General features: G+C 39.6%; 1 protein-coding gene across 1 annotated transcript in view; it reads left to right on the forward strand.

Moving 5' to 3' along the window:
* Nucleotides 1–15,193, forward strand: part of Rorb (RAR related orphan receptor B) — a 184,516-nt gene that overhangs the window by 112,042 nt on the left and 57,281 nt on the right. The window contains exon 2 of the mRNA XM_048429833.3: nt 13,973–14,058. Within this exon, the coding sequence (XP_048285790.1) occupies nt 13,973–14,058 (86 nt within the window). The remainder of the gene's footprint in view (nt 1–13,972; nt 14,059–15,193) is intronic.

A 15,193-nucleotide genomic window follows, 5' to 3' on the forward strand; every position in this document is an offset into this window, starting at 1 on the left:
AGCCATGCTTGGAAGGGGAAACAAGTGTTTGAAGGGCTCTAGGCAAAACAAAGCAATAGCTCTGTGTGGGGCAATAAATTGTTTCTGATTTGGGAGGGCATTTAATAAACCAATCACCCCAGCCTACCTTTACACTAGAGAGGATAGACACCTATCTTCTATATTCTATACATAAATAATGTCGTGTCCTGAGGTGAATAACTACAAATGTTTGTTTTGACGTGGAATTGAATTGTTTTTCATGTACCATACCATGCTGACCTTAGACTGACAATATAAACACCGTTGGAGAAATATGTTTTAGTTTGAGTTTTGCCTTTTAACGTTGCTACAGTTACTACTGTAGTTACTCGATCTTTCTAAATGTTGTAAATACTGGTTTAGTTTGTATACAATGTAGAAATGTATCATGTATAAAAAAATCTATAAAAAGTCCTTTCAAAAATTGTTTGGTCAAAAGGTTACTAACAAGGTAGTGAATTAGGGGTTTGGGGCATTTGGTTTTTACTTCTAATCTTTCTAGTTAAGTTAGGACATATTTCTCTAAGCATGTGTTATCTCATGAGTGGATAGGTCTGAGTATCTGTCTTGAAAATATTTCAAGGTAAAAATGACTTCTTGCATTTTTACTAGCATTAAATAGCCACAAACAGCAGTTGCAAACGTTATAATGTGAACGATACAATTGTTCAAAGAATAAAATCTTCCCCATTGTTTCCAAACACCTATTAATCAAACTAAACCTCCCCAGGTCCAAACTCAGAACTTTTATGGTCTCACAATGCACAAGGTCCTCTTAATAGAAAACAAGCATTGCTTCTGGGCTGTGCCTCACCACGTTCACATCCTGTGTTCTTAAAGGCTGGATTGGTGGAGGAAGTCCTGACCAACAGATTTCAGTTCTGACATCAGTGGAGTCTTTAAACAACTATTTATCCTTACTACTGACAGATTTATTGAGGATAATGTTGCTATTGTTTAGAAATTAATAACAGTGGACATACTAACGTCTATGCACTTAATCCTCTTTAGTTCTGAATCACAGTTAACAGTAACTTACAAGGGAACATCTAAGTTTCTTTCCAATTATGTATTTTAATAAAACATATAATTACTGTTTGTTGTGAAGTTACATAAAACACGGTTTGATTTTAGAGATATCTGTTTCTGCACACCACACACACACACACACACACACACCTCATTTAATAAAGCGCATAAGCTGCAATGCTTTTACATTTTGAAAAGAGAACTAGGTATCTTTTTTCTTTTAAATTTTTGTAGACCTGCAAGGAATATTCTAAATTGAAGGTGAAACTTTAGGAAGACCAATCTTTCTCTAGACTACTTGGTGTCATGCTTAGCAATTTCTAGATTTCACCAACTCCCTTTCTGTCTAATATTTGCCCCAAAGACATACATATCCCCCTGCTTTAGAGGCAATGTAAATCTCTAAACAAGTGAAAAAAAATAAAAGGCCAAAAGTCTTCCTATCAATGCAATCTACACTTTAACATACAAATGCCTTGGTACAAATGAACAGTGTAAGGAACACAAGCAGCAGGGAGGGCACCATCTTCTTTTAGTTCACACATTATTTGTAGACTGTCAGGCATGGGTAGAAATACTCCCCTTGTTGGTAAAAGGAGTAAGAGTTCAAACAAAAAAAAAAATCTGTTACCGTGGAATTTGAAAATCGCATCCATTCTTACTACTTTTTCTGACAATAATGCAGAGTGATGTTCCTGCAGGGGACAAGAAGACATGGTCTCATCTTGTCCAGGCACCAGCCAGCTTACATAAACATGGAGCAAAGCTGTTGAGGATTATGTGAGCATGCTGGATCTGATGAGCTCAAAAATAAGATAGCTCGGTCCTATCATATTTAGGATTATGCTGGTAATCGCCTTAGAGAAAGTGTGCAGTATCAGCAGAACAGCCCCTTCCGCCTTTGAAGGGGATAGCAACTCCAACTGCGTTGGGCAACAGACCTTTGTGACATTTACCACAGAGTAAAACTGTGAGACACAGCTTCTGAGTCATGTCTTATGTGAACATTTGACCCCTGAAATTGCTTCTGGTACTGTGTGCACATAGGAAAACTTCCCACGGGGTTCTCTCTCCTGTTGTTAAAGGCCACTAGTCTGACAGTAGACTAAATCCAAATATGCTGACCTCTAGCCTCGAAACTATTCTTGTCACTAGAGATGACAAGAATCAGGGTTCACTTCAATTCTCTGATTTCCTTCCATTTTGAGTTAGTGTTAAGAAGTTAGTGTCTGGTCAGCAAGTTTGCTACAGCATAGATATCAGTGACAACATAATTCTTAATTGAAGAGTGTGTGATTATTTTGTCAATGTAGCATTATTCATGTTGGAAGTGATCAAAGTTCTTGTAGATGATTCAAACTTTAAAATCTTAAAATATGAGGTTTTGTGTAAAGGTCATTAGCATTAATTTCTTTCCCCCTCCTTTTCCTTCTCACATTCTAATTTCCCTCCTCTCTCATTTAATTAATGATCAAAAGCACAAATTCCATAGCTTCATTTTGATGTTAATCAAGCATTCCCTATAACATTATTTTTTGAAGTAGTCTGCCTTCCTTTGGTTTTTGTGTTTGTTTTCCCATTAGTGTTTTTTTTTTTAAGTCTTGCTACATAGACCAGGTAGGCCTTGAACTCACGGCCCTTCTACTTCCACCTCCTGAGTGCTGATATTAGAGGTACATAGCACTTTAGCAAAGGTGGATAGCATGTGTGTGGCTCTCAAGTATTCCTCACAACCACATAAGGTAGGGACTACACCCTAAAACACAGCAAGTGAAAAAATACCAGTTTGAATCACATGGAATTCCCAAGGTCAATTGATTATTTTGCACAGAAGGTAGAAATGTTATGTGAGTCTACTTGATGTATGCAAATTAACACAAAGGAACGCATGTTGACAATTCTGGAAACAACTACTACTAATCGCTTTGCATTTAACCCCACTAAAAGGGCCCCCTCCGCTAGTTTATTCAATTTGGACATTTTTTCTTATAATTGGTTTTGGCTCCTTCAGTCTCTGACCACCAACTTGTTTCCCCTTTCCCTATACATTTATTTCTTAAGCTTCTCCGTTTCCAAGGTCTGACTCAAAGCCAGCTCAGCACTCAGGCTTCTCAGTGTCGCCGTGTGAAAGTCCTCATTCTTCAATCGCCTGTCTGCTTATTGCTCAGGGTTTTAAGAAAATGTGACTGTGCAATCAGAATATATCTTTTGAGGATTAAAACTTGGTTTGGCTTGTTTCTGTGGTCTCAAGCAAACCTCTACTTGCTAAATTATATATGTGTGTGTTTGTGTATGTGGAATATATACTGTGCACGTTTTTGCATGTATGTGCCCACTCCAGTGTAAGCTTGTGATTTCATTTATTTATTTTTCATTATTTATACTGTACAGTTTTGAGTTTCCCAAATGTGTAGCCTGAAGCACATTGGCTTCTTTCACTTAACATGATGCTTTGGCATCTTCCATGTTGATGTTGCTCATGATTCGGTAGCTCTTTCACAGTGCCAAATGATGCTCCACTCCTCCATTTCACTATTGAAGTGTATCTTGATTGCTTCCCTTTTGGGAAAATTAAGAATAAACCTTCATGTGCATGTTCTGTGTGGGTATCAGTAACTTAGCTGCTAAATGCCACGGACCACAATTGCTGCTAAGGCTCACTTTGACCTTACAAAGTTTGCCACACTGCGGCTTCACCATCTGACCTCCACAACATCAAAGGAGCATTCATTTGCTTGGCCTCCTTTCCAGCACTGGTGTATCTCTCAGTTTTTAGAGTAAAGCCTTCCTAATAGGTGGCTTGCCGTTCAGTAATGCAGGAAACACATGGCATCTTTTAATGGACTTTCTTGCCTTGTGTTTTAGGAAGCAGATCTTCAGATCTTTCAACCATTAGTTATTAATTTGAGGAGTTATTTGTATATTGCAAGCATATGTTTATTACTTGACATGTGTTTTATAGTATTTTCTCCAACCCTGCTACTTTTATATCTTCATGCTTTTTGTGCACTTTAGTTTTAACACAGAAAAGCAGGAAATTTTCTATTTTCTGGAGAGATGTTTTACATCTTTCTTAATTAATTGACAGAGGATAAACTGTGCCTGGTCATTTTGGTCACCAATGGACCCAATTTGCAATTCCCCCTTTCCCCTTCCATGTAGGTGCTTCTACCTCAAGGGTTCAACTAAGTGCAGAGAAGTTCCTTAATAGGGAGAGTTAAGAGACAAGAGTTTTCCCTGCCCCAGAAAGCACAATTTCTGGGGTAATAGAAATTGCAGTCAACAAGCACCACTCACATTTCGTTTTCTGTGGTTTGGCCTGGGGCTCACTGATGTGTCTGGCTAACAGGCCTCAGGAATCTCTCAGTCTCTTTCTCTCTCACCAGCACTGAGATTGGGAGTGTCTGTCCTGGCTCCAGCACTTAGACATAAGTTCTAGGAGTAAACTCAGTTCCTGGTGCATACCAAGCCGTCACTCTCCCCATCAGGCCATCTCTCCTGCTCCTAGAAGGTGTTTTTAAAGTTCATGACCAAATGCAACTTTGGAAGTAAAATGTTTATTTGCTTGAAGGAAGTCAGGGCAGGAACTCAAGGTAGGAAAGGAACCTGAAGCCAAGAACCAAAGCAAAGCACAGAGCACAGCTGTTTACTGACTTGCTCTTCATGTTGACTAAGCCTCCTTTCTTATAGTCTAGGACCACCAGCTCAAGGGTGGCAACCCCAAAAGCAGACAGCCCCCCACATCAATAATTAATCAAGAAAATACTCCACAGGTTTGCCTACAAGTGTTCTTGTAGAGGCATTTTCTCCATTGCAATTTCTCTTTCCAGATAACGCTAGCTTGTGTCAGGTTGACCAAAAAATGACCAGCACAGTAGATGAAAAATAACAAGAAGAAAAACACACTGCTTGATTTTCCTATTTACGTCAAAAGAAATAAACTTTGTACAATTCCATTTTAAAAATAGGAAAATGGTTTTGGAAAAGAAAAACTCAGCTAGGCATAGTGGTACATGTCTATGTGTCCAGACTCAGAAGCTGACCAGGAGAATTACAAGTTTGAGAATACATTTAGCTATATAGTGAATCTTAAGCCAGCCTGGAAAACCTAATGATGAGAGAGAGGGAGAGAGGGAGGGGAAGAGAGAGAGAGAGGGAGAGAGAGAGAGAGAGAGAGAGAGAGAGAGAGAGAGAGAGAGAGAAAGAAGAAGAAGAAGAAGAAGAAGAAGAAGAAGAAGAAGAAGAAGAAGAAGAAGAAGAAGAAGAAGAAGAAGAAGAGAGGGAAGGAGGGAGGGAAGGAGCGAAGGAGGGAGGGAGGGAAGGAGGAGGAGGAGGAAAGGAAGGAGAAGGGAAGGAAGGAGAGAGGGGGGACGAAAAGAATCCAGTAAAACAAGAGTTTTGATGAAGATGGATGAATTCGTAAAGCGCTCTTTGCACAAGCATGAAGACCTTTGCTCTAGCCCTGGAATCCGTGTAGAAAGCTAAGCAAAATGGTGTGTGCTTGTAATCCAGTGCCGAGGGGCAGGGGGAAGGGGCAGGGAATCACTGAGGCTCACTAGAAAACTATTATGGACAAAAATTAAAAACTCCAAGCAAAGGAAAGGTCCTATATCAAAGCAAAAGCAAGCAGTTCCTGACAGCAGTACTTGAGATTGACCTCTGACTGCGACAAACATGTACACACACACACACACACACACACACACACACACACACCCAATACTTACACAAAAAAGTTTAAAAATTAAAAACCCAGGAGAGATTAAAACTTGTATTTTTAAAAAACACAGGAGTAGACTTAAAAATAATAATGATTCGTACTTAGTACAGAAAAGAACCTTTATACTACAGTCCGAGGAAGGAATTGCAGAAGAGGGAGAAGCCGCCACCCAAGCAGGGTTGGGACACAAAGGAAAGGTGGGGCACATCTGTTGGCAAAGGAATTCTGCTGTGCCCTGTGTTAAATGCAGCAATGCAAGAGGTTGCTGGGGTATGCTGCTTTCTCTTATTTTCTGGGACTCAGTTAGTAACCAGAGCTGTGAGGGTTTGTTGTAGTTTCTATTTTGTTTTGTTTCATGGGGAGGAGGCAGAGGTCTAACTTTCCAACTATCCTACTGCCTTTATGAACAAAAGGAGGTGTATAAAAAAGTGGTAGCAGAGGGTGATTTTCCTAGAATCTTGTGAACACTTTCACTTTGGCAACAGGGGTAGCAGAGATCCAGCCACTCCCAGAGTCGCTACAACTGTGTTCCCATGGCATCACAGGACGGCTGCTTTCTGAATTTTAATACTAGCCTGGGAGCTGGTTAAAAAGCAGATTGTATGTATTCAGATTTGCACTTGTTCCCAGGTTATGGCAAAGCCCCTGGTCCATGGACCTCACTGAGTGATGACAGATGACATCAGGTGCTCTCTATGCGAATGACATGACGTCATCAAGTCTTACACTCATATTTCACTAATATTAAGGCATTAACAGTACAAGATTTGTTAAATAAGAATTAATTCATAACTTGGGCTCTTATATCTACTAGAACACACAACCCTGTTTAAAAATATTGACAAGAACAACACTGAGTTTATATTCAGTACAGTCCTCCCCCTTTGCCAATATACCCCGTCTTCTAGTGGATGCTCATAATAACGGCTATTACCAAACACTGTGTCCACTGTATTTTTCTACAAATGCACACCCAGTGATAATCATTTTACTCATCACTGTGACCAAATACGTAACATAAATTTCCCAAGAAAGGAAAGATTTATTGAGGTTCATATTGTGACAGAACATCAGGGCAGGGAAGGCAGGGTGGTGGCAGATGACTTCACCTCAGCAAGGGGGAGAGGCAGTTGCTTGCTCTGTGGTGTCGCCAGGAAACAGAGAGCTCGGGCTGGAAGCAGGGCCAGGCTGTCACCTTTAAAGCCAAGCCCTGCTACTCCCTTCCTCCAGAGAGGCCCCGCCTGTGTGTGCCACCAGAGGACCAAGTGTTCCAACACACAAGCCCATGAGGACATTTCACGTAACAGATCTACGACAAAGCTTAATTCATAACGTGGGTGCCATAAGGTATTTACCACACCTAAGTGTAAAAACAGAATGTTTATAATATATAGATACTCTAACGATTGATCTGTAACAGTGCCAAGGTTTTTCGCTTTATGTTTTTTGTTTTCCTACTCAGGCGGCATGGAATTGAAACCCTTGAATTGTTCAATTCTAGAATTTTCCACTTAATATTTTTATAAAATGGTTGTTGTCTTAGAATTTTACTGATGTGGGGAGACACCATGGACACAGCGACACTTATAAAAGAAAATATTTACTTGGCGCTGGCTTACAGTTTCAGAAGTTCAGTGCATTACTGTCATGGAGGGAAATATGAGGATATGCTGGCAGACAAGATGCTAGGGAGGAGTTCAGAGTTCTACATCTGGTTCCCCAGGCAGCAGGCAGAGAGCTAGTTTTTGAGACCTCAAAGCCCACCCCCTAGTGACACGCTTTCTCCATCAAGAACACACCTCCTCATAGTGCCATTCCCAATAGCCCGAGTATTCAAATACGTATTATTGTCTTTGGGAAATTGAAGCAATGAAAAGTGCTCTAAGAGAGAATTTCTGTAATTGCTTTAATTTTTTGTGCTAGTTGCTATTGTTATTTATTGGTTTCGTTTTCTATTCCATTCTTTCTGTTCAGAGTCAGAAAAACAAGCAGCACTATAGGGTAATCACAGGCTGCTAAATAAAGGTAAACCAATCCCAGAGTGATCCCCTTACAAATGTCCCTTTGAGAAAAAAAAATCATTTTTCCATTGTCAAGCACTTATATTTTTTCTTAATCTGGTTTCCAGTAACATGAAGAATAAGAAATTCTAATAATATAAAGAAAATGTATCCATCCCTCAAAAGTCATTTAAGAGCCATTTATCAACCAAATGGAAGAAAAGTCCACCTCAGAGAATTACAGAGAAGAGTTCCGGGAGGCAGTTGCAAGGACGTTCTAGCAAAACTACAAGTACTCTGGATCTCATGAGCACCGTGGTCCTTAGCTTGGAGTCTGGTTCTAAGATGAACACTTTCCTGGAACGGTACTCATGAATGCAGCCTGAACCAAAGTCAGGACTCTTAGAATCAGCATCTAACATGGCATAGGGTACACATTTCAGCTTGTGCATTCTGCTCTTAAACATGCATCCGTCATTATAGTCCTCTGGGTGACTGTCATGTGACCTCAGAAGATTTCATACTAAAGAGGTGGATACTTACAGGTCTGTCAGGGAGAGAGGGGGTGAGTACAGAGATTTTTAACTGGGATTTGTCACAGATGGTAGATGAGATACAATTTGGGCAGATGACATAAGACATGGGCTACTGAGACCATCTGCAAAAGGATTTTTAACCAAAATAGTCATCTCTATTGGAAATTTTTACATGTGTAAATTGTGTTTCACACCGACATTAAGAGAGTTAATTGCTCTGTCCACTTTTAGCCTAACTGCAAAGTTATGGGAAAGAGAAACTAACAGGCAAACCCAGCATCCAGGGGTACAGCCTGTGCTGTGTTGGGAACCCAGAACTCAGCCTGGTACATGCATCAGAAAATGAAAGATATTGCAAAAGCATGACAGTTCGTGGCTGTCCCTACTCAACTGACCTTCCCATGGTTTTGGGCATTTGGGGTGAATTGCATAGTAAAGAGACTGCCTATGTAATAGATTGAGCCATTTAATTATTAAAAGACTTATTATATCAAAACTGCCAGGGAATCTCATTCAAATATTACTTTGACAATTCTGAAAATTCTGTTTCTTCTTTTCACACCAAATATGACAAATCAGTAATTCTTAAAGCCTTTTTCAGAAAAATAAGCATGTCGCATCTCTCATTTACACTGGGAATATAAAAGGAAGTTTGGAACCACAGTTTTGAGCCCCCATAGACAACATAGAAAACAAATAGCAAGGGTTGGGTAGATGACACCATTGATAAGATTATTCTTGTACAAGCATGTATTCCTGAGTTCAGGTCCTCAGCACCCACAGAAAAGCCAAGCTCAGACGTGGCACACATTGCCAGCTAAGGGCAACAGAAATAGGCAGATGTGAGGGCTCACTGGCCAGTTAGTTTAGCCAACAGGTGAGCTGCAGGTTCAGTGAGAAACCCCATTTCAGAAAAAGAAAAAAAATGTGGAGAGCAAGAGAGGAAGACACTGTGTTGATAGCGTGGACACTCACACAAGCGTGCAAAGCATGCATCAACTATAAATGCATATCTCACACACACACACACACACACACACACACACACACACAAGAAGCAGTACCTTATCCTTACTTCAGCGTAAAATGCCGAGAATATAAAAATGGCCAGGTTGAGCTGGGAGACTTGGATTAGTGGGATAGAAAGCTTCAAGACTATGTACAGTAAAAGGCGCCACCGCTACCACCCTACCCCCAGCATAAATGCCTGGCAGGCTCAACATCATTGTCTTCCTGAGGGATGCTTTTTAAGAGTCAAAGTATTTTTCTGAGCCATTTTCTGGTTAACTCATTAGCCTGAATTGGTTTTCTGACCTTAACACCTGCTGTAACCAGCAGGGGCTGGAATGGGGCAGAACTAAAGAGGCGTATATTTCAATAAGCAGGAAAAACCGAGACAAAGATTTTGTGAAAAGTTGGGCAGGAGACTCTGGGCAAGGAAAGGTCAAGAGGGACTTAATAAAATGTGCAAAATAAAAACTGAGTAAAATTTCTCTATCTCTCAGGCCATTCTAGATCCACTAAATTTGTTTCTCGATTACTGTTACACTGAAAAATCGATGATAGTTAGATATATAAATGATAGATAGATAGATAGATAGATAGATAGATGATAGAAGATAGATAGATAGATAGATAGATAGATAGATAGATAGATAGATAGATAGAAGATAGATAGAAGATAGATAGATAGATAGGTAGGTAGATAGATAGATAGAAGATAGATAGATAGATAGATAGATAGATAGATAGATAGATAGATAGATAGATAGATGATAGACAGATATAGATAGGTAGGTAATAAACAGGTAATAATATCTCTGTGAGTCATGCAAAAGTGCCAAAGACCACACCCTCCTCAGTTTCCTTCTCTTATCTTCCTTGTCATAGCTGATGAGGGCCAAGCAGCCACATCCCCCACGATGCTCAGCCTGAATCAATGATAGAGAACACGGAACAAGGTTCGCACAGTGCAGTACCAGGGGAGACCATGTTGTCGCCCCTAGCAAGACACTTAGAAACAGCAGGCACTGAGCAATGTGGTCTCGTATCCCCTCAGTGGTGTCTGAAAGCCTGTCTTGAAGATATGCTGCATGAAACACACAGTATAAACTGTAAAGCTGCAACTCAGAGCTGGGACTTTAATGAGGGAAAGGGAAAGTCGCAACTACTTTAAATGATTCGGACTTATCTTCACTTCCAATAAACCTCAGATGATTTTTCTTACCAAAAGAAAAGCAGCCATAAGATTTCTAAACTGAGAACCCTTTCTCCCACATAGCACATATATACAATATAGGTGACTTCTTTCTCTTTAAAAATGTTATCAAAATGTTTTTAGTTCTCCAGGATTATATGTAGAGCCAAGGTTATGAATATGTATAAATGCAGATGCTCTATTGAATGTTTCTTATCTCATTTGTATTTCTGAAGATGTATACGATAACCTTTGTGTCTTTCAAAAACATCTTCCTACACCTCAGGGAGCAAATTACCTCTATTTTCATTTCCTTTAGAGTTAGATCATTTTATAATTAAGAATGTATTGAAGCAGATTCTCCCACGTGTAAGCTACTCCCTGGGGAGTAATTTATGCAAAGAGAGCCTCTGACTTAATATCATATAAGGCAAAAACTATTCAATGGCTACCTGGGATTATTTTAGTCATTTAGAGTAATTATAAATAACCCACTGTTTGAAATGTTATTGTCAAACTGAAATCCATAGTACAAATTAAGTCATAGTCTGATTCACTGAATTATTTTTAAAATATCTTTAATAAAGATACAATAACATGTCAAACTGTGCTTATTTTTCAAAATCATTAGGGAAAAAAATCATTTAATTGGCATAGTGATGATGATGATGATGATGATGATGATGATGATGATACAATCATGACATTCTCCAGGAAATACCCATTTTATCCTCACAATTCTATGAAGTTTGCTGATGAATACGATATTTATAAGGGACCAAAAAGTTCAGAGATTTTCTCTTAGCTATGGCCTAATTAATAGAAGGAGAGCAACCTAGGCAGTCAAATACGAGTAAGGCCAAACCTCCTATTTCACCATCCCAAAATCGTGAAACCACTGCAGTCATATCGGCATGCCCAGTTCCCTTCCTTCGTTTCTTGATCTTACATAGAGAGAGAGAGAGAGAATTCAAATTTCTGTAGCCTACTTTAAAATAACTTAATGTGTTACCCTGAGGCTAAGTACTATATTTGTTATGTAAAGTAATAACAAAAGATGGTAATGTTTTACCCTTATTTGTTTTGTGTGTCTGAAAGTAGGAAATGATAGCAGCATACACAAGTGTCAGCTTTATGTACAAAGCATTTTGAAGGATATTTTGCATAATTATTTTAAATTAGAAAAGGAAATAGCAGATCTTTCCAGCATGAGTCGTTTTAACAACTCTTTAGCATACTATCAGACACAGGAATTCCTGCATTCTAAATAACCCATGTGACGACAAAAGCATCCCTCCAAGGTTTTATACATTCGGGTGCCTGTGAGACACCACATACAAGTACATGTGTCCCAGTTCCACGCCACATCACACGCCACAAAGGCTCCCGTTTCTGTTCCAACTCCAAACCTAACTCTCACGCACGCTAGACAAGCGCTCTACCACCCAGCCACATCCTCAGCCCCAAGGTCATCGTCTCAGTCCTGTCCTTGTCTCGCTTCCAATTCTTCATCAGCTTCTATTTTCCTTATCTTTCAGCTCTAATCTCACTCTGCCTCTGAACCATTTTCATATTTGCTTGTTCACATCTCCTTGTCCTACATCTAATGCCTCATATTGTGCCATTGCCTAAGTCCTGTGTCTGGAATAATCTTCCTTTGGTCTTCTGGTTTTCTCTGGTTAGCCTGACAAGCTCTAGGGTTCTCTCTTCACATCTCATGTAGAGGTTGGTTTGGGGGGTTGGATTTAGGATTTTGCTCACGTTGTACAAGCTGTCTGACATGGAGCTAAATCCAACCTTGTTTTCCTCTTTTTCACTCTTCATTTTATCCATTCCTTGTGTCAAAACAGGAGCAGGGGAAAACCTTCCTGCCTGACTTCTGCAGCCCCAAAGTCTGGTGTAGCACTACTGTGTAACCACATGACCCAAATTTCCCTTAAAACCCATCGCTCTGTATGATAGCAAACCACACTCATTCCAGACTTCTGACCAGTTTTCACTGCATGTCCCTTGCTTTCTTTGCAGTCTAACCAATTCCACACGATCTGTAAAATGCTCTGCCTTCCCAATTAGAACTGCACTGTTGTGGAGAGCTTGGAATGTTGAGGGTCCGGTGCTAATTACCTTACCTTAGGCCCCTGGATAGCCATTCTTTTCCCACCGCTGTGTCGGAACTAACATCCTACAACTAATAGATAAAACTCTTTCAGAATCCACTAAGTTAGCAGACCATTAGTGTCCTCCAGCCCAAAAGCTCAGAATGTCATCAGACAGCATCTGAGACCTATAAAGAAGCTTCCCCTATCTTGTTTGCTGTGATCACCTCTCTGATGCACCCATCATGAATTTCAAACTTGCCCTGATTTATTACTTCCTTTGTTCTGTAAAACTATAAAACTTTATGAAACTCTTTCCACACTTCAACATAGAATTTGAGATAACCTAAATCTATGACCTGGGCCATAATCACTCAGATGTGGCCCAAAATAAGCTATCTCTTATACTCTTTTCTTAAAAGTGAACCTCTTCATCCCCAGTGAAATTAAATGCATGTTAACTTCCTATATAACTATTTTCTGATTTCTTCATTATTAACTTTTTATTAATGAGACTATCAAAGTCATTACCATATCTTCTCCTGAGTCACTATGTCTCCATATCCTTGCAGACACTTAAAGCATGCTCAATTAATGTTTGGTTGGTTCGTGAACAGTATTTTCACAGAGATGGCCAATCCGTCTAACCACACAACATGTAAGGTCACCATAGGCCAACACTCCAGTTTTGTTTTGTTTAGTTATTTAAAACACTGAGATAAGGTCATGAAAAAAACTCCTAGTAACTTCCTATTTCAAATGTAAAATTAATGTAAAGGTATGAGTTCACAGGATTTTTCTGTCATATTATTTTAAGGAAGACAAGTTTTAAAAAGAAAAAAAACAGTAAAAGAAGGAGAAAACATCTGGTCTCTAATCATGCATTGTAGGAGTGTGTGTGTGTGTGTGTGTGTGTGTGTGTGTGTTTAATTCAGTTTGAAAAACAAAGAGTGATAAATGGATGTCTTTTCCTAAGAGTAATTTTCAGCATGTGAGTTGAACAACCCTTTCATACGAATCCTCTAAGACCATCAGAAAACCCAGATATTTCCATTACAATTCATAACAGTGATAAAATTATAATTATGGAGTAACAACAAAAATATTTTTATGGTTGGGGTCACCACATCATGAGGAACTGTATGAAAGGGTCACAGAAACAGAAAAGTTGCGAACCACTCCCTTAGAAGAAGGCTAGGAAGGCCATTCAAATGGTAATTGACACCCCAGGCCATTACTCTCACCCAGCAACCTGCAACTGTCAGCACCTCACACAAACATCTCGGCTAGAACAGGTAAGAGCGAACACAGAAATAACAAAAACCAAAGAAGGCGATTATGGACGTTCAGAATGTCTTCTCTTGCTCTTTCAGCACAAATTGAAGTGATACCATGCAAAATTTGTGGCGACAAATCCTCCGGGATCCACTACGGCGTCATCACGTGTGAAGGCTGCAAGGTAGGGATTTCCACGTTGTGGTGGTGTGCCAAGGTTTTCAAGAAGACACACTGAGGGATGTGTGTGCCAGCTGCTGACACTGGCTGAAGAGATGCCTCATAAGCTAAGAACACTCATTGCTCTTCCTGAGGACCCAGGTTTACTTCCCAGAACCCACAGAGTGGTCACAACCATCTGTAACTCCATTCCGAGGGTATCTGAAACTCTCTTCTGACCTTGTTGGGCACCACACATACATGGTACTCAGACATACATGCAGAAAAAATACTCATACACTTCAAGTATGAAATAGTAATAAAAATTTTGAAATGTTGGAAGCATTGAATGCTAGACATGAACTCTAGATCAGTCAAAGTTCATCCTCACCCAAATCTTAATTTTTTCAATGGGTTCCTGAAGTATAAACAAAATCTTGTTTGATATATGCCACTGATACAAGTATAAAAAAGAAACTTGCCAAGAACACAAGACTTTTTTACATTCTGTCCAGTGTTCCCTTAGAGAGAATCCATCAACCCAATCACAAATTCATTCCTATGAGTAAGGGGTTTGGAAAACACAAGACTAAGGGAATAGCCATTGCCACAATCCTAACCTGAGATAATCAAAATTTGAAAATGAAGGGCAGGGTTTTTAAAGTAATCTGAAAGAGGGAAAGAGTGAGACTAGCAAGGGCCACTCTAAACAGTTCCACAATGAGTTTTAAAGGGATGGGCATAACCAGAACATAACTCAAGTGCCATATGCAAGGGGTGTGCTAGATGCTGGCAATGTCATTGGCAATATGCAGGCAAGGTGAATCATTTATTCGAGTTCAGTAAACTGACAAAGATGTGGCATAGTCGTAGACTCTAGAATTCAAGCACAATCTTAGGATGACTTTTTAATATAAACAGGATAAAACAGATTATAATGGCCAAGATAGCACTGCTCTTCAGAAATTGATGGTGCCTTCACAAGCCTCACAAATGAAGCACTTAGGATTCGAAAAGTGGAGAATAAAATAAAAAAGGTGAAAATAATATGAGAAAATATAACTCAGCATAGTGGAATGGAGATGATCAGTGCTATCCTTAGGCAGAGCTAGGAAATGGGTTTTTATTCTATTTCTCTATAAATCCAGAGTGAAGAATTG

Source organism: Myodes glareolus, chromosome 7 (assembly GCF_982192425.1).
Source record: "Myodes glareolus chromosome 7, mMyoGla1.1, whole genome shotgun sequence".
In the NCBI taxonomy this organism is placed as follows: Eukaryota; Metazoa; Chordata; class Mammalia; order Rodentia; family Cricetidae; genus Myodes; species Myodes glareolus.